Source organism: Lampetra fluviatilis, chromosome 58, assembly GCF_964198595.1.
Source record: "Lampetra fluviatilis chromosome 58, kcLamFluv1.1, whole genome shotgun sequence".
In the NCBI taxonomy this organism is placed as follows: Eukaryota; Metazoa; Chordata; class Hyperoartia; order Petromyzontiformes; family Petromyzontidae; genus Lampetra; species Lampetra fluviatilis.
In genome coordinates this window covers 7,007,360-7,033,303 of record NC_136332.1, presented here as the reverse complement: position 1 = coordinate 7,033,303, position 25,944 = coordinate 7,007,360, and the positions used below count along the sequence as shown (strand labels likewise).

General features: G+C 51.3%; 2 protein-coding genes across 2 annotated transcripts; one reads left to right on the top strand and one right to left on the bottom strand.

Moving 5' to 3' along the window:
• Positions 1 to 1,463: 1,463 nt before the first annotated feature.
• On the bottom strand, positions 1,464 to 5,963 carry SNU13 (small nuclear ribonucleoprotein 13). The gene is made up of 3 exons (XM_078880570.1): positions 5,761 to 5,963; positions 4,898 to 5,018; positions 1,464 to 2,878 (listed from the first exon to the last, which is right to left on the bottom strand). The coding sequence occupies exons 1-3, from the start codon at positions 5,761 to 5,763 to the stop codon at positions 2,616 to 2,618; spliced, it is 387 nt and encodes a 128-aa protein (XP_078736696.1). The 5' UTR covers positions 5,764 to 5,963; the 3' UTR covers positions 1,464 to 2,615.
• Positions 5,964 to 9,083: 3,120 nt separating this feature from the next.
• On the top strand, positions 9,084 to 23,806 carry UQCRC2 (ubiquinol-cytochrome c reductase core protein 2). The gene is made up of 14 exons (XM_078880569.1): positions 9,084 to 9,200; positions 12,438 to 12,530; positions 13,333 to 13,482; positions 14,827 to 14,891; positions 15,951 to 16,007; positions 17,295 to 17,419; positions 17,818 to 17,915; positions 18,527 to 18,584; positions 19,552 to 19,647; positions 20,477 to 20,679; positions 21,608 to 21,688; positions 22,078 to 22,154; positions 22,671 to 22,824; positions 23,302 to 23,806. Exons 1-14 carry the CDS (start codon positions 9,153 to 9,155, stop codon positions 23,383 to 23,385), a joined length of 1,389 nt encoding a protein of 462 aa, XP_078736695.1. The 5' UTR covers positions 9,084 to 9,152; the 3' UTR covers positions 23,386 to 23,806.
• Positions 23,807 to 25,944: the final 2,138 nt, after the last annotated feature.

Here is a 25,944-nt window from a genome sequence, read left to right as displayed (position 1 = left end):
AAGGAGAGTCCCCTTCCATTAAAACTTCAGGAAGCTGAAATTCTGGGGGGGGTTTTCTCTTTTCTGTCTTTTTTCTTGACTTGGACCTGGTTGAGGTTCACCAGGTTTGAGTTTTACTACAAACCTCTCCCTTGAAGTTTGTTTTTGCCTTCTGCTAAGAATGAACGAGATCTACAGGCAGACTGAGGAGCGGCGCTTTGTTTCGGTCGTGAACGGGGTTTCCGGGTGTACGCGGTAACTCATCCCGACCCATACAAGTTGTAGCAAGCGCGTCGTATCCCAAGCAAGACGTCGTATCCCAAGACATTTTTGTCTCGTCAAAACACGACGTGTACCAAATTGGACGTATGCCAAAGCGGTCGTATACCGAGGTACCACTGTACGACCGAATAATTTCCGAGTCCAGGATAGCTTTTGTTGCTTCTTCTCTCTCTAGGAAGCTGGAGCACTCAAACCAGTGGGAAGTTTTGGCTGAACTGCCAGATGGTGGTAATCCAGGGTATGGCATCTCCTCGATGGGCTGCAATACACCAATCCTTGCTACTTGCTGCCTCCAGTGCTGGATTTGCACGTGCCTTAAAGCGTGGTGCACCAATCATGTTTAACACGCAGTAGGCTTTCACGACCAATATTCATGAAAGGGATTTTTTTTCAGGTTAGATATATGGGTCTACCCACCTCAGCCAATTAGAATGTTTTGACGCTTGAACAAAAAACGTGCCAATTGGTTACTACGGCACTAACCGGTGTTAAAAGAGTAAATTCACTGTTACAATCCAAGTACAGGCAGTCCTCTACTTATGATGGAGATGCGTTACGACGACCCCATCGTAAGTCGAAAATATCACAAGTCGAAGATGGCCTAGCATACCCAGGAGTCAAAGAACGGTGATAATTTAGCAAAACAGCAATTTACAGTACCGTACTGTATAAACTATATACTGTATTTATTAAGTACAATACTGTATTGCACAGTAAAATTTAAAGTAAAAAAAGGTAAATTCTTAGCCTACCTATATGAACTGCAATTTAATAGAATGTTTTCAGGAAACAATCCTATCTGCTATAAAAACTTTTCACATGCATTGAACGTATCGTATCATTGTACTCTACTCACCAAGATTCTGTCAGACGTCTGCATACTTGAACGATGTTAGGTTGTTGATGGCAATTTTGTCGCTATCGCCATCGTAAGATCGTAACTCGGGGACTACCTGTACTGTGACGTTTTGCTGAGGATTACAACCAAGCTTCGTCAGGCAATTTGCTAGAATTGTGAAGAAGTTTCCCTGCTTACTGCTGGATGGAGATGCGGCGGAGGTTTAGGAAAATATCTCCCTTACCTTTCAACTGCGGCTTAAGGAGATAAAATCAAAGCGGCGAGGTGTGGGGAGCAGGTCCATTGTGCAAACAGTGTCACTCGGGACCAAAATGAAAACAAAATGACAGCTCTTTCTCCACGCGTCTTTCCAGTAGTTTTATTACAAAAGCTTACAATGAATAAAACGCATCGTTACAAAGGCTTACGATGAAATCATTGATCAAAACCAAATAAGTAGAAATTTGAAGGAAAAGCAATATATACCCTACTCTTGTTATACACACCCATTCACCTGCTGGCTTCCAAGGCGAAGCCAAATTAAGGCGGCCCAGTGCGTCACACTCCACCGTCGCAAAAGTCTCCCACACAACGAATGAGAGACATTACATCAACGGAAATATAACAAGCGATGGCCGATTGGCTTTGCGCTGTCCCAGCGTGAACCGGTCGCAGACCCTCTGCCAAAAAACAAACACGGGGGCAGCAACACAAGAACGTGGAACCCACACAGGTGACGTATGCAGCAACTTTCAGCAATTTGACAAAATCACGAGGTTTTTTTAAATAGTGAGATTTTTATTGGGTGATGGGCCTGTCCAATTACCCCCCCCCCACCACCTGGGCACCACCAACCCCAGCCGTTAGGGGCGCCACGGTGGCTAAGAGATGTTAACTACCTCGCCTTGTATACAGGACGTCGTGGGTTTGATTTTAACACTGACGTCTGTATATTTGGAGTTTGCATGATCTCTCTCTTCCCGTGGCCGCGTTGAATTTTTCTCCGGGTCCCCCGGTTTTCCTCCCTCCACATTCAGAAAATTATCACGCATTTTAGACTATTCAGCTGCTGCTATAAATTTTCCCCACGGCGATAGGCTTGAGCTATCTACCGCTGCGGGGAGGGGTGGGGGGCCAGAGGTCACAAACGGGTTTTGATTCCTTACCCGTACCCGGCCGCACCAGGGTCGCAAACGGGTACCCGTACCCGGCTGGGTACGGGTAGGGTACGGGTATCTGATTGCGACCTCTGGGATGAAGCCATGTTGCAGGCGCGGGTGGGTTGATTCTAGGAACTTGAATTGTGAGAAGAGACAAGACGTTGGGAAATGAGTGACAAACGGTTACTCACCAGTGACTCACGGCCTACCCGTACCCGGTCACACCAGGGTCGCAAACGGGTAGCCGGCTATCGGGTAGGGTACGGGTAGCCGGCTATCGGGTAGGGTACGGGTATCGGGTACCCGGTAGCGACCTCTAGGGGGGGGGGGGGCCCTCTCCTGCCGCGGCGACCGCCTCACACGAGCAGCCTCTCGATGCTCTGCTGCGCCGCCTGGATCTGCGGCTTGAGCTGCGACCCCTCCTTGATGGTGACGGAGCAGGCGACGACGGGCCGCGAGACGCCGCAGGCGCGTCCCAGCGCCTGCTTGGAGCGCACGAACACGTACGGCACGTTCTTGTCCTCGCACAGCAGCGGCAGGTGCAGGATGATCTCCAGCGGCTCCGCGTCGGCCGCCATCACTATGAACTCGGATGTGCCGCGGTTCAGCGTCTTGGTGGCTGCGCGGGAGGAGGGAGCGACGGAGCGAGGAGGAAAGTGAGAGAGGGTGATAGGCGAGGTAGGAGGGCAGAGGGGTAGAAGAGGGTGAAGGAAAGGCAGTAGGGGAAGGTGAGGGTGATACGCGAGGTAGGAGGGCAGAGGGATAGAAGAGGAGGGTGGAGGAACGGCAGTAGAGGAAGGTGAGGGTGTAAGGGAGGGAGGGATCAGTTTTGTGGAATCCAATTGGGAGTCCAAATTGTGACAATTTCTCAAGGTGTGCGAATCGGATTATTAATTGCCATATTAAAATGTACTATGTAACCTAGCGAGTGGCACACCCTGCAAGCTCTCATTATTTTTAGAGTAATGACGGTTCACAAGCCCTGCACCCATCGGCTTTTTGGTTCAAGGTGGTTTTGCCACATCGCCTCAAAATTGTAAAAAATAAAAAAATACTTTCTTGCCACGGGTCCCCGTCAATCCATCCTCGGATCAAAGGCCACGCCAGTCACGGGGGGGGGGGCCCGTTTGACCATACTTCACCCTGCTGGTCAAGCGTGGCTTGGTAAAGATTGACGGAGCAGGTGATCCCAGGAGCAGTTCTGATTTCACCTGTGACCGACATTGGCCGTAGCGAGCCATCGAACTCCCATCGCACAAGCCCCACCGCACTGCTGTTCAACATGCTGACCATGAACACGCGTGTTCTAACATGACGCGCTCCGCAGGTACGTTAATCTATTGATACCTGTCAACCCCTTATCAGTGCCCACTGCTTTATTACAGACTAATTCAGATCTTACTGGTCACCCCGTGCCCCTTGTGAATCTCGACGTTTATTCTACAAAGTCCCATCACAAGGGAGAAACACAAACAAATAAATGTTTTTGCCCGTATTGAAACGGCTGTATGGCGTATGGACCTGAAAATAAATTATCCCTGTACAAGAATATGGGTAGACCGTATGGGTTGACAGGTATGGATATTGTGTATGCATTTGTGTATATACAGTATAGTATATAGTGTATACATATATAGTGTATACATATACACAGTATCCCCTTTGTTACTCGCGAGGGATACGTTCCGGAGATTCTCGTGAATAGCAAATTTTGCGGATAAATACACAAGCTATTAAATACTTGAAAATGTTAATAAAAAATTTTAATAAACAAAATAAGTAAGTGATTTATGGATAAACTTACCTTAAACTACGAGAATGCTGCGCATCACTTTGCTGCGCAATCATCCCCTTACCTCTCATCCCCTTACCTCTCATCCCCTTACCTCTCATCCCTCTCCCTCTCATCCCTCTCCCTCTCATCCCTCTCCCTCTCATCCCTCTCCCTCTCATCCCTCTCCCTCTCATCCCTCTCCCTCTCATCCCTCTCCCTCTCATCCCTCTCCCTCTCATCCCTCTCCCTCTCATCCCTCTCCCTCTCATCCCTCTCCCTCTCATCCCTCTCCCTCTCATCCCTCTCCCTCTCATCCCTCTCCCTCTCATCCCTCTCCCTCTCATCCCTCTCCCTCCCATCCCTCTCCCTCCCATCCCTCTCCCTCCCATCCCTCTCCCTCCCATCCCTCTCCCTCCCATCCCTCTGCCTATAATCCCCTTACATCTCATCGCTTCGCCTCTCATCCCTTTGCCTCTCATCCCTGACTCTCATCCCTCTCCCTCCCATCCCTCTCCCTCCCATCCCTCTCCCTCCCATCCCTCTCCCTCCCATCCCTCTCCCTCCCATCCCTCTCCCTCCCATCCCTCTCCCTCCCATCCCTCTCCCTCCCATCCCTCTCCCTCCCATCCCTCTCCCTCCCATCCCTCTCCCTCCCATCCCTCTGCCTCCCATCCCTCTACCTATCATCCCCTTACATCTCATCGCTTCACCTCTCATCTCTTTGCCTCTCATCCCTCTACCGCTCTCTCAATGCAGCCGTGTAGAAGTTCCAGGTTTGCGACTTCGCGGACAGCGACGGTCGCGAACAACCGAGGGAGCACATTCCGTTCGTGCGCGCGCGCAAGCCCCCCCACACACTCTCACCCTCGTTGGCTCCCTTGCGCAGCTGCTTGTAGTTGGACGCCTGCTGCACCAAGTCCAGCATCGTCTTGGTGAGGGTGGCGTCCGCCAACGGGTACGCCTTGGGGTTCACCTCTGCTTCACTCTGCAACAAAATAGACAAATTCATTCCCACCACCTCCCCACCGTATGGCGAGAAAGCCACACCACCTGTGGTGGTCGCGCACGGCGGCGCCCTAAGTGGGTGGGGGAACAGGTACACGAGGGGGGGGGGTGGCCAGCACCACGCCCGACTGCCTTTGTCTCCCCGGTGGCGATGTTTACACACCGCACCAGGTACTCATTTGAGGCTGAGTCGACCTAGAGGAGGCCCAGGACCGGTTCAGATAATCGTCACCGGTGTTTGCCGCTAACCGCTACACTACCGCTCCCCTTCAATCAACTACCACCATGAGTCTCCCACAAGCAGTGTTTACCATCAGCACCGCCGCTAAAATTCAGCACCGCTATCACTACCAAACAAATTAAATGGTTGTGCCGAGTTATAATTTCTGTGCCGCATTATCACTAAAAAAATATGTCGCAACACATTAATCACCAACGCGTTTGGCCCCTTAATATTTAAATATAACAGGCGACAATCAAGGCCAAGGGCCCCTTCTTCGTAGATTATCCCTCCCCCCTCGCTAACGCGATATTAAAATCCACTGCCCGAAAACGTCGCCTCTTCCACAGTTAGTTATTTCAAGTTTGTGTCGCCGACTAAAAGTGTTCATCGCTTACAACCCCAAACTCTCCTAGCACACGTGCGCGGTGAGGCCTGCGCGACTAGGCCGCACCACGCCGCCGCCGCAACAGCGGCTGCTCCCTCCCTAACTGTTCCTCACCATCGCGAAAGTTTCAGGCGGCCGGGGTGGGCTGATGCTGTGCTCTTCTCTTTCTGAGCGGGGGAAGAACGAAACGAGCCGCTCGGTTCCTCTCGGCGGCGATTCGCTTCACGGAGGAACCTCGCGGGCGCGGGAAGTCGGAGGAGGAGAAGCGACCACGTGGAGTGAAGTTCTCTGCCGATGTGACGCCCCGCCCACTTCCGATAAGCACCGCCCACTTCCGATTAGCACCGCCCACTTTTGATACGCCCCGCACACTTCCGATTAGCTCGCCCCGACCACTTCCGATAATCCTCGCCCATTTCCGATTAGCTCGACCCCGCCCACTTCCGATAAGCCCCGCCCATTTCCGATAAGCCCCGCCCACTTCCGATTAGCTCGCCCCGCCCACTTCCGATAAGCTCGCCCACCCCCGATTAGCTCGCCCCGCCCACTTCCGATTAGCTGTGACAGATGGAGCGTATGAGCAGGATGGACGTTTTTTTCTCTTTCTTTTAAGGGCGCAGTTTTATTGATGAACGTGTTTGAGTTTTTGTTTGTTTTCTAGAAGGTTAAAGGTTAGTGGGGGTGTGAGCGGCCATCTTTAGTGGGCGTATGTGAGTAGCCATCTTTAGTTGGTGTATGTGAGCGGCCATCTTTAGTGGGGGTGTGTGAGCGGTCATCTTTAGTGGGGATGTGTGAGAGTGGCCATCTTTAGTAGGTGTGTGTGAGCGGCCATCTTTAGTGGGGGTGTGAGCGGCCATCCTTAGTGGGGGTGTGTGAGCGGCCATCTTTAGTGGGTGTATGTGAGCGGCCATCTTTAGTGGGGATGTGTGAGCGTATATCTATCGTGGTGTGTGTGGTCACCTTTCGTGGGTGTTAGTGGCCATCTTGGTTAGGGAAGTGTTGCAGCACGTGACGTAACGTCACCAACGGACGACTGGCCATGGCTCTTCCAATCCCCACACAGATTCAGAATGTTTATTTATCCTGGAGAAATACGATGAGCTATAAAGATGTCCAGTAAGGGATGAGTAGGAAAGTTACAACAAACAATACAAAAAAACAATAAAAAAACAATAAAAAAAACAATATGGAGTACAAAGCAGGGGAAAGGTAAGGGGCCATCCATAAATGACGTCATGCACCTAGGGAGGGGGGGGGGTCAGACATTTGTGACGATTTGTGACGAGGGGGGGGGGTTTGAGAAATGTGACGTCACTTAAAAATGCGCAATTTTAAATAAATATAGACAACACGTTCTACTTAAAAATACTTTTTGATAAATGTTTTCTCCTACAACATCAGAGTGCAGCGCCACATTAAATACGCACTACAATGACAATAGTTTAAAGCGATTTGAAGCATGTTTTATATTTGGGGGGGGGGGGGCAGAGCTTTGTGACGTCATATTTGAGGGGGGGGGGGGTCTGACTTTTGTGATGCCGTGTGACGAGGGGGGGGTCAAAAATCGTCCAAAATCGCGTGACGTCATTTATGGACGCCCCCTAAGCAAATCACTAAAATAAACATTTAACGATGTTTTTTATTTACCAGGTAAGGCCCAATGAGGTATTAGCCATTTGTCAGAAGCGAACGAAGTGGCTGATCACCTGCACATTTATCGCAGCAAAATACTAAAACATCACGTTGATAAGCCGGAGTCGTTAATCGATACATTTTCCCTCACGATTCGATTAAGGCATCGTCGGCCTGGTATAACAATCGACATACAGCGTCAAATAGCAGCAGCTTAGATATTCGGTTTTCCGTCACAATTTAACGCATAATCGATTTCAATCCGTACAGTCTACAGATGCAACTTTTTCAATCTCGACACGAAAACTCACTACTTTACAACTGCTCTTTGTTGTTTGAGTTTATTGTTATTAAACTTAATTTGGAGCTTTCGTGACTGCAGGAATTATTCTTTGGTTCTTTCGGTAAAGTCACGTATAAAGATAAAATAATAAATTAAATACTTGCATAAGACGTTTCGATTGCAACACAAGCAATCGTCATCAGGTATAAATTAAATAGAAACACAAATCTAGTATACTTAGAAATGTAATGTAATACAACAGAGAGTCGGATAACATAACAGTCAACACCCTATCTGGTTGATTACGTTCTTCCTGAGAATGCTAAATTTGAGAGAGAGATTAAACACAGAACCAGAAACATAGACAGACATATAAGCAGACAGATATCACAGAGATACATAAAGAGACAGCGCAAACATAGGCACAAAGAGAAACTACGCCTCTGTGTCGAGGCCTTAAATAGAGAAAGGGGTGGCGGGGGCGGGGAGAGACGGAGGGGTTAGAGAAATTAGCATGTCCATGAGTAGCACGATGAGTGGTACGGTACGAAAGCTTGAAAAAATTAGGAGGCAGGGAGAGAGACACACTAAATTAACTAACCTAGCAAAAATTTCGAAATGTAATGCAATGCAACACAGAGGGTCGGTCAACACACAATTAACGCATAGCCTGGTTGATTACGTTCTTCCAAAGATTGCTAAATTAGAAGTTAAGTGTGAAATTTGAAAAAACACAGACACGAAGACCGATACACACGCAGAGAGAGACAACGAAAAAACCCAGAGAGAGAGAGAAAAACAAACTTAAAACTTCCCCGTAGAAGTGGTTAAAACTTAATTTGGAGCTTTCGTGACTGCAGGAATTATTCTTTGGTTCTTTCGGTAAAGTCACGTATAAAGATAAAATAATAAATTAAATTAAATACTAGCATACGACGTTTCGATTGCAACACAAGCAATTGTACGTGGCCCACACCGCGTCTCCGACAAGCGTACGGCGCGAAAGAAGTTCAACCGCACACACACAAATCAATAAATAATCATCCCCGACTCCGAATCGATAGCGCGATTACGAATGCAAGAAATCGGAATCGTCTTAAATCGAGTTCTAGCGGGGGGGGGGGGGGGGAACGGAAGTGACGCAGCGCGAGAGAGAACGGACCACGTACGGCGCGAAAGAAGTTCAACCGCACACACAAATCAATAAATAATCGCCCCCGACTCCGAATCGACAGCGCGAATATCGATCGATGCAAGAAATCAGAATAGTCGTAAATCGAGTTTTCGCGGGGGGGGGGGGGGTGTGTGTGGGGAACGGAAGTGACGCAGCGCGAGAGAGAACGGACCACGTACGGCGCGAAAGAAGTTCAACCGCACACACACATCAATAAATAATCGCCCCCGACTCCGAATCGACAGCGCGAATTTGAATCGATCCAATAAATCGGAATCGTCGTAAATCGAGTTCTCGCGGGGGTGGGGGTGGGCAACGGAAGTGACGTAGCGCGAGAGAGTGGGGGGGGGGACCGCCTCTGCCGGAAGTGCGGCTGCGCTGTCACCTTGGAGGCTGCTGCGGGCAAGAGACGAGGCGATGGCGGCGCTCAGGAGATCGGCTTTGGCGCTCGGACCTCAACTCGGCGTGAGCCTCTCTCTCTCTCCTCCCCCTTGTCTCCTACTCTCTCCTTACAGTCTTCGGCCGCGGTTTCACACCACCCACCCCACCTTCCCCCACCCGTCCCACCTCTATCGCCGCTGCAAGAGCTCGTCCACGCAGAGGTCGCGGCTGCGGCCCAGCGGGCCAGGCTTCGTTCGGCTGTTGGCCACCGACTACCCCCCTCACCACCACCACCACCCTCACCACCACCCCACTCACCACCAGCCCACACCACCACCCCCCTCACCACCAGCCCACACCACCCTCACCACCACCCCACTCACCACCAGCCCACACCACCACCCCCCTCACCACCAGCCCACACCACCCTCACCACCACCCCACTCACCACCAGCCCACACCACCACCCCCCTCACCACCAGCCCACACCACCCTCACCACCACCCCACTCACCACCAGCCCACACCACCCTCACCACCACCGCACTCACCACCAGCCCACTCACCACCAGCCCACTCACCACCAGCCCACTCACCACCAGCCCACACCACCACCCCCCTCACCACCATCCCTCCACACCACGCCACTCACCACCCCCCCACTCACCACCCCCCCACTCACCATCCCCCCACTCACCATCCCTCACCACCACCCCCCCTCACCACCATCCCTCACCACCACCACCCCACTCACCACCACCCCTCACCGTCGCTTTCAACCCTCGAGTCTCCCTCTCGTTCTCTCTTTCTCGTTGAACTTGGACACTTCAAGTTTGCGATGACGGGCTGCGTGCAAGCCGGGGATGTGCGTGTGTGTGTCGGTCCGGTGCTTTGAAGCGTCTTACACGAGGCAATTCAGAGGCTAAAGTTAGGTCTGTGTGTGCAAGGTCGGAGTGGTGAAGTATGGTCATTAGTAAGGTTTGTCACGTAAATAAAACGTGTCAATTAGTTACGGCTTGAGCACACCGGTGTGTTGGAGAGTTAAACCACAACATTTACAATTCGAGAACGACGTTTCGCGCTGGAGATTACAACCAGCCTCATCAGAATTGTCGCCTGATGAAAAATCTTCATTATGGATAATATTGGTCGCGAAAGCCTACGCGTTATGGTCAAATATATTGGTTGTGTGTTCAGCAGAGCTGTTGTTAATCACTGAAGCCGCAATCATGTAATTCGAGAGTGAACAGACATGAAAGTCATTGTCCAGGTGCGCAAGGTCGAAGTGGTAAAGTGTGGTCGTGTAGACCCAGTCGCACGGCATGGTGGTAGGCCCTCATCCAGCAGTGGATTGACGATAGCCGAAGATATTTCCTCGATAAAAGCACCCGTGACCTGAGCGCAGGTGACGTTAACAGCATACACACGTGGCAAAGGAACTGCATGCATATACACTACAGGATTTGAACAATCTCTTGAGATGTGGTCACATTTGGGCGCTTTGTGAACTATGATTATGTTATGGTCAGTGGGTCTAAATGTACCGGTGGACAACAAATGCCGTACAGACACTGCTCAAAGCACCATCACGCGTATACTAGCACCAACACGTGTATAGTAGCACTTTTCAGAACGTTGTTTATTGCTAGATTATTGTTTCCATTGAGCGGAAACATCATGGTCACTGAGCAATGTAGCTATTTTACACGCTTTTATTTAACTCACTCTGTCTTAAATTTTTATTTAAAGCTTTCGTGACTGCAGGGATTCATATTCTTGGTTCTTTCGGTAAAGTCACGTAGAAGGGAAACAATAAAATAATAAAAATATAAAACAATTAAATACTCACGACGTTTCGACTGCAACGCAAGCAATCATCATCAGGTGTGAAATCCACAGCAAGAAAATTTGAAAGAAGTTGTTGTCGTTGTTGTATCCTCAATCTTGTAACACAATTTTTACCCACTTCCCAATGTGGTATCGACTGCAAACTTGGTATACTTATGTCATACCGATGACAATACTATATTCTACCATAAATAAGGAAAAACATGTGTTTTAAATGTGGAGGGAAAATCCACGCGACCACGGGGAGAACTCGCAAACTCCAAATATGCAGGCGTCAGGGTTGGGATCGAACTAAAAATCTGAATGTATTTATACTGGAGGAATACGATGAGCTATAAAGTTATTTTTCACAGATGTCCAGTGGGGGCAGGTAAGAACGTTACAGCAACACACAATACAAAAACACAATTAGAGTGAAAAGTAGAGTAAATGTAAATCACTTTATGAAACATACACAAAAAGCTAAACTATTTTTATCTGACCACGTAAAGCCCACTGAGCTACCAGCTTCTTTTTGAGTCGTGACCTGGCCACAAATGATAGCTAAACGAAGTTACTCATCATGTGGACATTTATAGCAGCTAATTAATCGAAACGCATGTTTCTAAATATTAATCTACGACCTCTTCCATAACAGGCGTGGGAGATAACATCTCACCACCGGTGGGAAATGAACATGAGCTGGACGAATAGGTTTCATTACGGAGACTTGTACACTCATATTTCTACCGACTGGTTAGAAATGCGTAGGAAACTAGGACACACGATCACATTGGAGCACACTTTTTAAATGGTGCCTTCCGACACAAATTAGACGAAACGTAGTTTTATGCATGGAAAGTTAATAGATTGTATCTTTTTATGTCGGGTAAATGTGGAACAACTGCATACCTGCACACAATACATGAGGTTTTTTTTTTCGTTTAGAACGAAATACGCAAAGTCACGTAGAAAGAGAAAATAATAAATTAAATAATAGCACACAACGTTTCGATTGCAACACAAGCAATCATCATCAGGTACAAATGAAAGAGAAAACAAACCTAGTAAACTGAGAAATATAATGCAATACAACACAGATAGTCGGCTAACATAACAGTCAACACCCTGCCTGGTTGATTACGTTCTCACGTAGGTAAAATATAAATGAAAAACGAAATTAAATCAGTGATTTCATTTAGTTTTTCATTAATTAAAATTTTTACTAAATTAAATCAGTGATTTTATTTAGTTTTTCATTTATTTTTATTTTTTAACTATGTGACATTACCGAAAAAACCAAAGAGTATGAATCCTTGCAGTCACGAAAACTTCAAATCTAGAATTTTAAGTCAATATATTTTGTTGATTTACAGACCGTTCCACGTCTAGGTGATGCAGTGCGGAGAGACACACCGTAACAGTTTCATCTCGCTGTTTGTGCCTTGGCTGTCATCCCCCCCATATCCCTCCGCTCCCCCTCCTCCCTCATTAGAGGCGGCAGTACTCTGCGCTCGCATCGCCGCTGAGTCAGCCGCTCAAGTCCACGAAGGAGTCTCATGCTCCGCTAGCACCCCAAGATGTGCAGGTGGGTGTCGGTGTCTCTTATAGGTGGTGGGCGGCGGGGGGTGGAGGGTGAGGTAGAGACACTGAGAGGGTTATGGTAGTTCATAGCGCAGAGAGAACGTGTACTGTATGTAGCCAACCCTGTTAATTGGAGGTGCGGGGGAAGGACACATTAAACGCAAAAAGCAGTACTAAACAAATTCGTTTTCAATCAAGAAATTCATGCCCACAGCTAGGAGGTTGATCAAGTACGTTGCGTATCACAGATCCTCCATGATCAATTACACCCCCCCCCCAAATACAGTGTTGTAAAAAAAAAGTGATTTCCTACTCAAATAAGCATCGAGGCATTTTTGCCCATCACCTGTTTACAACCCTGAGTCAGTGGTAGAAAACGGGCAAGTCTCTCCACAGCACAGCTACTTCTTGGTTCTTTCGGTAAAGTCACGTAGAAGGGAAGTAATAAAATAATAAAAATAAAACATAATAGAATAATTCTCACGACGTTTCGGCCACAACGCAAGCAGCCGTCCTCAGGTGAAGAATGAGGACGGCTGCTTGCGTTGTGGCCGAAACGTCGTGAGAATTATTTAATTATGTTTTATTTTTATTATTTTATTACTTCCCTTCTACGTGACTTTACCGAAAGAACCAAGAAGATGATTCCCTGCAGTCATGAAAGCTTTAAATCGAAAAGCACAGCCACTATGAAAATAAAACATGTCTGGTGCTAGGCTGCTGTGTTTCCGGTCGGCTGGGCAGGGCCGGGACGTCAGGTTGGGGTCAAATGAGCTACCGACCGCCACCCCCTCCCCGACCCTCAGGTGTCGAAGCTGAGCAGCGGGCTGGTGGTGGCCTCCCTTGAGGACTACTCGCCCGTGTCCAAGGTAGCGCTGCTCGTGAGGGCCGGCAGCCGCTACGAGACCGGCGACAACCTGGGCATCACGCACTGCCTGCGCACCTACGCCAACCTGGTAGGTGTGCGCGTGCCCGATGTTTGTGTTTATATCGTAGTTTAGTGGTAATTAATTGAGGGTGGAGGGGTTACCAGCCCCTCGCACCCGTCCAGAGCCCCCGTTTAGCCACTGTGGTGGTCACAGACGCCATGAGGGGAGAGGCCAATGGGCATTGGACCTCCCCACACAGCATTGTCCACGACAGTGTTGCCCGTCCGGCACCGCGAGGAGGTAGGGGGTTGTTTTGCACTTGGCCTGGCACAAGCGTCGTGGTGACGTCACCGCCACTTAGTGGCGAATGGCGGTTGTTGTTGTTGATGTTTGTGTGTGCCCAGGAATGGGGAACCCATTCCTCACCTTAATCTAAGTTGTCTTGTGGTTGTTGTTATTGTTGTTTGACTTGCATCCCACTGGGATTTTTGCACACAGCGTTGGTATACTGTGTTTTTTTCTGCAATATTTTGCTGTCTTTTCTTCGATTTTCTCTTTGCACTTAGTCACATATTCACTTTAAGATGTTTTTTGTTCGTGTTTTTGTTTTTTGTTTGTTGCGGTTGCGCCCGATTCAAGAGCCGAACGGCTCACAGGGCTATACCTAATAAATGAACTTGAAATGAACTTGAACTCACCGAGGGCCAAATATGATTTTCAGATGTGCGTACGTTGGAATTCTTTGCCACCGTACATAGGCAGCCCTGCTAATCAGAGGTGCGATGACAGGGCCACGCAGTAGTTGATATTCAACTTTGATCATGCTTGGATTGTTTGAATAACAAAAAGACAACACATTGAATCGGTCAATATTGATTTATAATAGTTGGAGCTTGTGCTATGCACCATATATCTCATGGGGCCCAGGTACAAATTATATTTCAAGAATATTTCTAAACGAAAAGTCTTAAATAACGTATACAAACAGTTACCCATTAATTAGTAGCTATAAAAAAATAGACATTACCCTAAAAATTCTAAAGTGTATGCATGAAATAATTTGTATCACAACTTTGCTTCTCTGCTCAGAACCACTTTAAATCAACAGCATGCTCAAATTAGAAACCTGGGTGTTGCCAGGTCGAAAATATCCCCCTTTGGAATTTCATCAGTTCACTCTGGCACTCGCAGAGTTTGCATATTAGATGTGTGTGTGTGTTTGGTAGCATGTCTTGATAAATGTGTGTGTATGTTCATGGTCGTGCGTGAGCTCCTTGAGGCATTCCTCACACGGTTGTCTGGCTTGACCCACCTGAATGTGAAATTGTAGTTGTTGCTCTGCAATCTACATGAGCCCCCGTACAAAAAATATGAAGTGGAAGAAACAGCAGCTCCTTGAGGTGACGTGCCTCCTGTCCCTTGTCCCCATAGACCACCAAGGGTGCTTCAACGTTCAGGATCACTCGTGCCATCGAGGAGCTCGGCGCTAACTTCAAGTTAGTCATTGTACTCGCCCACCACACCCCCATCGCCACCACCTTAACCTCTCCCAACGTGCTCTCTGGTTGAACCTGCGTCCTTGACACGATGTCCCCCCCTCAACGCTTCGCTGAAGTCCCTTCAGTTTTTGAGGAAGCTCTCGGCTCGTGGAACGAAATCCAGCGCATCGCGGCGAAAACATCGGAGAGCTAAAACAGCACGAACATGAAAACCTCCACAGTAGTTTTCGATTAAAAGCTTTCGTGACTGCAGGGATTCATCTTCTTGGTTCTTTCGGTAAAGTCACGTAGAATGGAAATAATAAAATAAGAAAAATAAAACGGCTGAGGACGGCTGCTTGCGTTGTGGCCGAAACGTCGTGAGAATTATTTTATTATGTTTTATTTTTATTATTTTATTATTTCCATTCTACGTGACTTTACCAAAAGAACCAAGAAGACTTCACAGTAGTATTAACGATGTCCTCACCGCACACCCGCTATCACCCTTACCATCACCGCAAGCTCACGAATCGAACTCGGTTGACCTGGTTCAAGAGTGCCGTGCGCCAACCGATGTGCCACTGTTATTGCATTTGTCGGTACTGCTGCGGTTTTAATAGCATGCTAGAATTGCAAACAGAGGTTTCTGGTTCGATCCCTCGGCGTGGCAGATTAAAAGGCGGGCAAGTTTCTTAAATCCCTCTGCCTCTGTCCACCTGGCAGTATAAATGAGTACAACCGCAGTTAAGACGATTGACAGGTCACATGTGGTGGGGTAAAGTGTGGGCACTCCCCATCTCTTCCGATATCTAGTTTGTGTGCAATAGTAGATCAAAAATACGCCCCTTTGGAGCTCCAGTGAGTGGAGACCTTTCCTCCAGTCTTGGCGTGAGCAAATCATTTCAGGGGCAGCACCTTTATCTTTAATTGCCTTCATAAACCTCCCGCCCAGCCTTCACCATCATTGCCTTGACTGCGATGCTCACTGCTGGCATCGGTGCCGGCAGTGCTGTGTGTGTTGAGTGCGCCGGCGATGCTGAGCGTGCCGCGTGTGTCTCTGCCCATTGTCCACAGTGTTCTGACGACGCGGGAGCACATAATGTACTTGTTGGACTGCCAGCGAGACCACGTGTGAGTCCCCCTCCCACGCCAGCGTGCTACTCTTCATCATCATCGTCGTCATCGGCGTCATTTATTACTTATTGTACCGCATCTCTCGTACGTCTCGAATCCCTGGAATAAAGGGCCATTGTGGTGGCTAGGAGATGTTAACTCTCTTGCCTGCTATGCAGGAGGTTGTGGGTTCCATCCCGACCCTGACGCCTGCTGCTGTATATTTGGAGTTCTCTCTCTGTCCAAGGTCGTATTTTTTCCGGGTCTTCTGGTTGTCCCCTCCGCGTTTAGAATCGACGTGCGATTAAAATATTTGGCTGCTATAAATTTTCCACACGATAAGCCACTTCGTTGAGCTATCATTTGTGATGGACAGGTCGCTTCTGAAAAAGAGATGTATAGCTCAGTGGGGCCTTACCTGGTAAAATACCGTCTTGTCTGGACGATGAAATGCTCCGGAAAATAAAATGCACTCTAAACGTTGAGGTGATTTAAAATAATTACGCGCCCCTTGCACCAACTCAACTGATTTGATTGATGTGGCCAACTGATTGTCATTTCCTACCTCGGGTGAGTATAAATCCCACGTTTGTGATTGCGGAGGCGAGTTTTTGCATTGGACAACCACTGCCGATTTCCCCACAAGGTGGTACCTGTTCCGTTTTCCTTCGGAGAGGGGGATGACTGGCTTGACAAACAACCCTCAACCAAGATTTTCGTCTCTACACCTTGCGATTGAGAGCCGCTCGCTTGACCGCCGAGCCACTGGGCCGGTGTTAAGTCGACTAGAACAGGGCTGGGCAACCTTTCAAAGAAGAAGAGCCATGATTTTGTTTTTGACCTCTCTAGTGAGCCGCATCACACGCAGAGCTACTTGTGCGCATGCACAAACACAGCAGCGGCTATACAGCGGATGGCAAAAAATTCTGACTTAAATCAACAAAATTTCGGTGATGGAATAAACTGCGTTTGTTTAAGTTTATTTCCTCCCTTATTCACATGTTGTCGTCACCAAGTCATTCCAGAGCGACACATTCATTCCCTGCCTTATCAATTATCTTGACGTTAAATCACGTTTAAGATTTAAGCTTTTACAACAACAACAACGGCTGCCCCTAAGGGGGAAGCCAAAGAGCCACCGCATGCGGCACGGGAGCCGCAGGTTTGTTGACTCCTGGTCTAGACTGCCAGCGAATGACAAACTCCACAGGTTGTCGTAAACTGCACGGAGGCTGCGACGACGAACGTCAAAACGAGTGACTGAACTGACCTTTGTGTGCGTCCGATGCCCTCCCGTCGTGGCAGGGACAACCTGATGGAAGTGCTGGTGAACGTGACGCTGGCGCAGGAGTTCCGCCCGTGGGAGCTGCAGGATGCGGCTCCGCGTCTCCAGCTGGAGAAGTCGCTCGCCCTGTTGAACCCTGCCGTCGGTGAGCCTACCGGCGGCACGCGTACCGCCGCCGCCGCGGCGAGATACGGCCACAGCGAGAGCCGCTCTTGGGCCTTGAGTGGATTCGGCCTCAATCGGCGGTACCTGGCGCAGCGCGAATAGAAATCGCCACCAATGCGACAAATGCAGCGAGGCGCGGTGCTGGCTACCCACCACCCCCACCCCTCCCCTTGTATGCCGTGCCGACCTTCGTAGGTTGTTGCTCTGGAGACCGGGAGATCGATGAACGATGTTTGGTCACCGCGGTTGATGGAATTCGTCGTGATTTCTCGCTTAATAGAGTGGGCCGCGTGAAGACTGCCTCTTCCACTCCAGGTGCTCGCTAACAGAACTTATATGGTGGGGGTGTGTATCTGTCTTTGTGTGCGTTTTGCGCAGGTGTAATGGAGAACCTACACGCAGCCGCGTTCAAAAACACTCTGGCCAACTCGCTGTACTGCCCTGACTTCATGATTGGGGCCTTCTCACACGACATGGTTAGTTTGGGGGCTGGCACATGGCACCCGCATGAAGATACCGGGCTCTGTGGCCCAGACACAGAGCCCGGTATCACCCGATGACAAAAGCAGTGTCAGGCGAACATCGTGGTTGTAGAGAAACTCGGGTTGATCGAGTCACTGGCACGGAGGGGGAGGTGTTTTGGCATTTATTGCTGTAATGGGCCAAGAATGTCTGTGTGTCCCGCTGGTTTCTATCAAAACACGGGGAATCTTTGTCTTGTGAGTGCGGTCGTGTAGCGGTTAGCGCACTGCTCTGCGAACTCGGCGACCCGGGTTTGATTCCTGCTCACGGCCAACACCAGTGACGATTATATGAACCGGTCCTGCGCCTCCCCTAGGTCGACTCAGCCTCAAATTAGTACCTGGTGCGGTGTGTAAACATCGCCACCTGGCGAGACAAAGGCGGCCGGGCGTGGTGTTTGCCACCCACCACACCCCCTCGTATGCCGTGCCGGCCTGCGTAGGTGCTGCTCGCTAAACAGCACTTGACCCCAACAGTCTGTTAAGGCTACACAGGGGGGGGATCTTTTGTCTTTGTGTGCGTGCGCACGACGTTGATTGCTGCGTGTTCCGCTGTGTCTGGACAGCTGCACGACTACGTTCAACACCACTACACAAGCGCACGGATGGCACTGGTGGGCGTCGGTGAGCTCCCACACGCCTCACCTCAAATGTCGATTCCACTCCGCGTAAATTCACCAGAAGCAAAACAACTCTTAAGGGCCTAGGAGATTGTTGTTGGCTAGCCTAGGCGTCGGCAACCTTGCAAAGAGGAAGGGCCATTTCTTTGTTTTTGTGTTTGACCAAAAGAGTTGGGAGAGCCGCATCACACGCGGAGCTACGTGTACACATGCACAGCAGCGGGTATGCAGCGGATGACCATGGGTTCTGGCTTAAATAAACAAGAGAGGTGATGGGATAAACTGCGTCTTTACCTTTTGTCCCCATTAGTTTTTCGTTAACAATGCTGTACATTTTGTTGCCACCCCAAGACATTCCACGGTGACCCATTCCCTGTCATTTTTGAAATATTTGCGGTAAATTCTGTTTTAAGATTTAAGGGTTTTTTTTCCCTGCATGGGGGCAGCCAAAGAGCCACACCGCATGCAGCTTCGGGGTTGTAGTTTTGCCGACCGTTGGTCTAGCCCGTGAGGTCTTCGCCATCGGTGGCTCTTACGGTCACCTACTTATGGGGTTAGGATTGGTGCTCTTGGGAGCACTGGTTGAAAACCATTTCAAAGTAGGGCCTTGGCATTCGTTGGTTGGTGACTTGCGTCTGCCTTGTCTTGATGGTGGCGGTGTGGGTGGCTTCTGTAACAGATTCGTTCTTCGATTTTTTTGTGCCTCCGATTTTCACGGTTGGCTACGTACGGTGCCGATGACGTTCAACATACACGCATACATCAGTCGTAGGAGATAATCATTACGCTTGCTTAGCCAGGGAAGCAGCACTGAGTTGTAAGCCTCTTTTTACAGCTGTGTGCGTGATCCCAATTGAGTAATTTGTAGTTGAATTTTTTGAAGCGTTGGGATATTTTTGGCCAACGCTGTGTTCACGGTTTTCAGTCGTGGGTTTGGCCGCGCGTCGCGTCTAAACTCTGCTTCGCCGCAGGGGTGGAACACAAGCTGCTCAAGCAACTGGCGGAGCAGTTCCTGAACGTGCGCGGAGGCATCGGCTCAACCTCCGTCAAGGCCAACTACATCGGAGGTGAGCGCTTTCCTGACGCCTCTGCAGTCTACGCATTCTCACCTGTGGTAGGGAGTTGATCGGCAAGGTTCGTGTGGAGGTCTCTGAGCGAGCCAGCGGCGCATGGCCTACTCATAAGGCCATGCGCCACTGCCTGCAATTCTACCCGTGAATGATCGACGTGGGCCGTGGCGTTATGATGATGTATGTTCAACTTATTTTGCACGGTACGTAATCAACCGTGCTAATCGAAGCGTACAGTGTTGTGTATAGTAGTGCAGTGTACTGTTTAGTAGTGAAGTGTGTAGTGTACAGTCGTTTGTATGTTTAACTTCTTTCGCACCATACATAGCCAACTATGCTATTAGGAGGTGCGGGGAAAGGGCAACAAACTATAAACACAAAAAGCAGCGATGCTGCAAAAGTCAGGAACCGGCGGTCGATTCCAATGCAATCGTAGTAACGAATACATTTATTCTTTTGTACGGCTGCTGACTGCAGTCGTGCAAAAGTGTACGGTGTTTTTTCTGCAATATTTTGCTGTCTTTTCTTGGATTTTCTGTTTGCACTCAGTCACATATTCACTTTAAGATGTTTTTTGTTCAGGTTTTTTGTTTGTTGCGGTTGCACCCGATTCAAGAGCCGAATGGCTCACAGGGCTATACCTAATAAATTAACTTGAACTTGACTGGGTCAGGAGCAGCGGAGTGTACCGCTGTGATGTCGATCGGGCTATTGCGTCTTCATATACGTTGGACGGTCTGTTCTGGATGACCGTAACAACACCAACGTCGGCAACAACGATTGCACCGATTGGCGCGCGCAAACGGTACGCAACTCTGGCACGCAGGCAACGTGCGCGTGCACGGCTCCGGTGAGCTGACGCACGCGGCGGTGGCGAGCGAGGGCGCGCCGTGGGGCACGCTGGAGGCTCGCGCCTTCTCCCTGCTGCAGCACGTGCTGGGCGCCGGGCCCTGCATCAAGCGCGGCACCGACGCCGTGGGCGGCAAGATCGGCGGCGCCATCGCCAAGGCCGCAGGCCACCCCTTCGCCGTGAGTCCGGCGGTGTTCGCGGTCGGTGCTGTCGGCGTCACGCCGCGAGACGCAAGCGTGTCTCTCGCGGGGCGGAGCGGGCCGTCCGCCGTGTTTTGAGAACGGAAGTCGCAGAGATAACTCCGATCTGCTGCGCCAAACCCAGGGGGGGGGGCGGCAGCGTTCCCGGCCGCCCCTCTCGCCGAGAGAAATGTTTCGTCGCGCGACCGTCAGATCGACGATTTTTTAATCCTCGGGAGCTGGAATTTAGCCAAGTTAAGCGCTCGCCCACATTTTCTGCCACGGGTTTTTCTGTGCGAGCTTTGGTGACGTGGGGCCGAGACCATAAAACTACACTGCACTTGGGAACCGGGTTTAGTTAGAGGCGGCTGATTGCTGGATTTCAGCGGTGCCAGTTCAGCGCCCTGAACCCAAATGCGCCGCGGTAGCGAGATGTTGACTCCCTCGCCTGGTATGCAGGAGGTCGTGGGTTCGATCCCGACCCTGACGCCTGCTGCTGCTGTATATTTGGAGTTTGCATGTTCCCTCTCTCTCTCCGCGTGGTCTCGTGGATTTATCTCCGGGTCCTCCGGTTTTCCCTCCCACATTTAAAATCAACATTGCGCATTTTAGAGTATTTGGCTGCTATACATTTTCACGTGATAAGCCACTGCCGTTGAATTGTCGTTTGTGGCCAGGTCGCTTCTGAAAAAAAGCTTTAAATGCCAAATGGGCCTTACCTGGGAAAATAAAAATAGTTTCTTTACAGCAGTTTAGTCTTAGATCACGGGGGTTGCGATTCATTGCGTGTCTAATTCGGGGATCCTAAGCATTGTTTACCCAGGCCGGGTGACTCTGTACGATGTCCGTGTGCCATCGCCTTCCCGTCGCGTCTCTTCGTTTGGCTCGCCCAGAATTAAGGTGGCATGGCTGTGTGCGTCTGCTGCAGGCATCCGCATTCAACAGCAGCTACAGGGACTCGGGCCTCTTTGGCATCTACGCCGTCTGCAACAGCGGCGAAGTGGACAAGGCGAGTGCACGCCACATGCGCTGTGATTACACCTGTGGTAACCACCCTATGGGACTGTGACAGGTTGATAATTTTGTTAAGCGCCATGCGATTCCTTCCTACGTGTTCCTCCTTGTTTCCATTCCCCCTCCCTCCCCCTCCCTTCCCTTCGCCCCTCTCCCCCCCCACCCCACTGCTTCCCCCCGCCTCCCTCTACTTTCCTTAAGTTCTTCCTCGCTCACCGTTCCGCCCCCCCCTCCCCACGTAAAAGTGCAAACACCCCGCTCGAGGTTTCCCCACTCAGTGGTTGGGGCAGCGGCGAGCCCAATCTCCCCCCACCTCCTCTAAACTTGTGTCCGCGTAGTTTCTGTACCTTCATGGAGGCGTGCGCGTGCGTGCCTGACCCGCAGGTTCTGCAAGCTGCCGTGGGGAAGGTGAAGACGATCGCCGAGGGGAATCTGTCGGCCGGAGAATTCCAGCGGGCCCAGTGAGTGAGGGTTTGGTGTGGTGGCGGGCGATGAGCCGTGCTGTACGTGCGTGTGCATTTGGGTTTTTGTATCACCACCACCTCCACTATCATCCTCGTCACCACCACTGCCATCATCGTCAACATAATCAAAATCACTGTCGTCATCGCCACCGTAATTATCGCCATCGTCGTAATCATCGTCTTTATCACCGGAATCATCATCGCTACCATTGCTGTTATCACTACCATCGTCACTGTCATCAATGTCACCATCTTGGTAATCATCATCACCATCATCAATACCACCAACATCACCATCATTACTACCGCCGACATCACCGTCACTACCACTGTCAATGTCACCATCACCGTCATCATCTTCACTACCAATGTCATCATCCTTATCCAAGTCATTGTCTCAGGTTGTCAACTGGTTAAACAGAATGAACCTGAAAATAAACGTCACAAATCATCGTCAATATCACCACCACCACCGTCGAGGTCAAGTACACGATCACTGACGAACGTGTGCAGGAACCAGCTGAAGGCGAGCTTCCTCATGGGGCTGGAGGGGAAGGATGCTCTGGTGGATGAGCTCAGCACCCAGGTGATAGAGACCAGCTCCTACACGGCACCGCCCAGCGTGCTGCAGGCCATCGACGCCGTCAAGTCCGCCGACGTCATCGCTGTAAGCTCCACGCGATTTGGGGGGGGGCCGAGAGCATGTGCGATTGGGGGAGGGGGGGGGGGCGAGCGTACGCGCGTTTGGGGGGCCGGCCCTGTGCCGGCTTCACCCGCTCTCCTCCCCATTAGGGGCCTGGGGAATGGAACGTACAGTGCACCACTGTAGTTCGCGCTCCGACAACGTGGGAGGAACAGCAAACCGACTCGCTCTCTCTCTGTCCTGAAGCTTGGCGAAGAGCAATTCGGAAGGCCGCGTGACGAGCCGCCGCGTACACGTTAAGGAGCCCCGGGGTTTGGGATGTGTTCGGGACCTTTGTGTGGTCCCTCGTTGCCTGCACAGTGCTGTTTGACAGGCGTGCACCGGCACTTTGCTTCGAGAACTGCGCCACCGGTGGCGGCGGTGGTGGTGGTGGTGGGGGGAGTGGTGGTGGTGGGGGGAGTGGTGGTGGATCTCCCTGTGTGCTTTGTGCGCGACGTCCAGGCCGCCAAGAAGTTTGTGACGGGAAAGAAGACGGTGGCAGCCAGCGGAAATCTGCGCAGCACGCCGTTCGCCGACGAGCTGTGAAGAGGTGCCGTCGTTTGCCGCCCCCCCCGCACCGTCCCGTCCCCCCTGCCGTCGCCAGGAACCAGCCGTCACTTCCACCACCGCCGTCGCCACCAGCTGGTCTCCGACATCATAAATATCATTTCTATTCCCACCCCGTTTATTTTTTTGTCTTTCTCTGGCTTAGCCGGGTGTTTCCCCCCCTCCCCGACAGCGAGCGAGAGGGAACCGAAGTCCTGCCGTCGTTTTAACCGTTACGCCGGCTCCCAACGCGGTTTTTCGCCGCCGCGTTTCGTTGGCTCGCGCACGCCCGCGCAGAGGGGGGATGGGGGATTGTGTTGAGTGGCCCCGCGACGTCGTTTGGCGAGCCTCGTACAATGAAATGTGCCGTCGCTGTGCACCTCACGAAATAAAGTTATCGGGGCGCAAGTCCCCCGTGTGACCGCGTTGTCGCCTTGGCTGAGCTGACTTGAGACCTCCGGCCGAGTGAGCTGGGCTCCCTCCCACGCACCGCCCCCCCTCTCCCGCGTTGCCCGAGCGAAACGCGCGGCGGCGGCGGCAGTTTGTGCGATCACCGAGCCACTTGGCCATCGGCGTCGACGGCGAGCGTCATGGGTCAGCTGCTGCTCCGATGAGCTTGGCTTGGAGCCAGGGGTTTTTCAGTTAGCTGCCTGCGGGGGGGCTAGGGGATAGGGGGGTCGAGGGGGGTGAGGGGAAGACCGGGGAGGGGCCCAGGCTTGTGAGCCGCCACTTGCAAAAAAGACAAGGCGGGTATGAATTAGTACGCGTCGACGAATTCCAACGCGACGCAGTAAACTCCCCCCCCCCCCCCCCCCCCGGCAATGGTCTTCTTTGGTACAGCTGCTGATGTCCATGCGGAGCAAAGACTGCAATGTCGCACTCGGGCGGTCAAGCCAGTGGAAGATGGCGGCAGCCTCCGCGCGGCGCCGCTCCGTTGAGTGGGAAATCGCCACGAATTCCGTCGACGCGGCGACCGAACGTCGATCATCGACGGTTCTCCAGAACAGCAACAACCACAACAACTCCTCGCAATGAATAATTTATTTAGTATTTTCAAACTTGACGATGGTGGCGGCATCGACGTAAATCTAACAACGCCTTGCAATATCGCCGCACGTCCCCGTGACGGACGCGCGATTGCCATTCAACGCCCGGCTCTCCGAGCAGAGCTCGTTTTGCTTTCCACCATGTAAAGTTTTTTCGCAGTAGAAAATCCCCCATCCAGTGGTGCCGCCGACAGTCTGACCGTACGTGAATCCACGGGGGGCCGCCCTGCGTCGCTGGCCGACGACCCGGCAACCGGAGCGTTGCACTGGTCAGAGCCGATTCCCTGCACCGAGCTCGCGGCGTCCCACGGCACGCCGGTCCACGGCACGCCCGCCCGCCCGCCTACACCACGGTGTCCTCCTGCCGTTCCGACCCGGCCGCCCCCTCGTCGTCCTCGCCTCGCCGCGGCAGCGGCTGCTGCGCGCCGCCCCTGTCGCCGCCCGTACCCTGGGCGGCGCCGGCGCGCTTGGGGTACAGCTGCAGGCACAGCCACTCCAGCCTCGCCAGCGCGCCCGCCTTCAGCTGCTCCCACTGGCCGAGCTTCTTGCTTCTCTTTGCGCTCTGCTGCTGCTGCTGCAGAGTTAGCGGCGCTTGTTCGCGCTTGCCGGCGCTGGCGGGGGGCTTCTCGGGCTGCGGCCCGTCCAGTCCGCCGAGCGTCCGTTCCGCGCGCCGGCCCAGCTGCTGCTGCTGCTGCCGATACGTTTGTGTCTTGGAGGTCATCGGCTGCGTCTCCTCCACGGCGCCGCCCGGCCTCTCGGCGCACGCGCACGTGTGCAGCACCACGTCGCTGTGCGGCGCCGGCCCCACCGTCAGGGTGTGGAGCCGCCCGGCTGGGACTGGGTCGGAGGAGGAGGGGGGTGGGGGAGCGGTGAAACGGGGGGGACTGCTTCGCTGGAGGGAATCCAACGTAGAGCAGTTGAACAAACGCAGTGCAGTCTGTTCTCCTATAACGCGGTAGGAGTTGTGTTCCACAAGTTATGATAAATAATATACGCTAAGCGCAGTCGGCGATAATGCACGAGATGCGTACGCGGGCTGAACAAACGTTGAGGTGCGTGGGTAGCATCGAGAAGTATCCAGCAGCATCCCAATGCCTTGTTCGACGGCACGCCGAGGCAGCCGTACCACTGCTTATTCCTTGATCGCGTTATGTCAAATTCTCATCCATGTTATGAAAAGCGCGTTCCCCCATGTTTATTCATCGCGTCGTATCCAATTCGCGTTGTGAAAACACGGCGGTGTAGGAGAAACGGGCCGTACTTAGAATTCCTTCCGTCTCTCTCGACGCAACGGTACCTTTTAGGCCGTCGACCGATTGGCATTCCACACGCAAATATGCAGCGGCGATTGTTCAAAGCGAGCAAACGCGACTGGTTTTGGCATCTTGATTTAAAGCTTTGCAGGGATTCATATTCTTGGTTCTTTCGGTAAAGTCACATAGAAGGGAAATAATAAAATAATATTAATATTGTTTTATATCAATATTATTCTATTATTTCCCTTCTATGTGAC

Coding starts and splice junctions, on each gene's coding strand:
- SNU13 (XM_078880570.1), bottom strand. Junction 2,879..4,897: donor GCGCAAGGGAGCCAACGAGG/GTGAGAGTGTGT, acceptor CCTCCCGCGCAG/CCACCAAGACGCTGAACCGC.
- UQCRC2 (XM_078880569.1), top strand. CDS start 9,153: ATGGCGGCGCTCAGGAGATCGGCTTTGGCGCTCGGACCTCAACTCGGC. Junction 12,531..13,332: donor TAGCACCCCAAGATGTGCAG/GTGGGTGTCGGT, acceptor CCCGACCCTCAG/GTGTCGAAGCTGAGCAGCGG. Junction 22,825..23,301: donor AGTCCGCCGACGTCATCGCT/GTAAGCTCCACG, acceptor CGCGACGTCCAG/GCCGCCAAGAAGTTTGTGAC.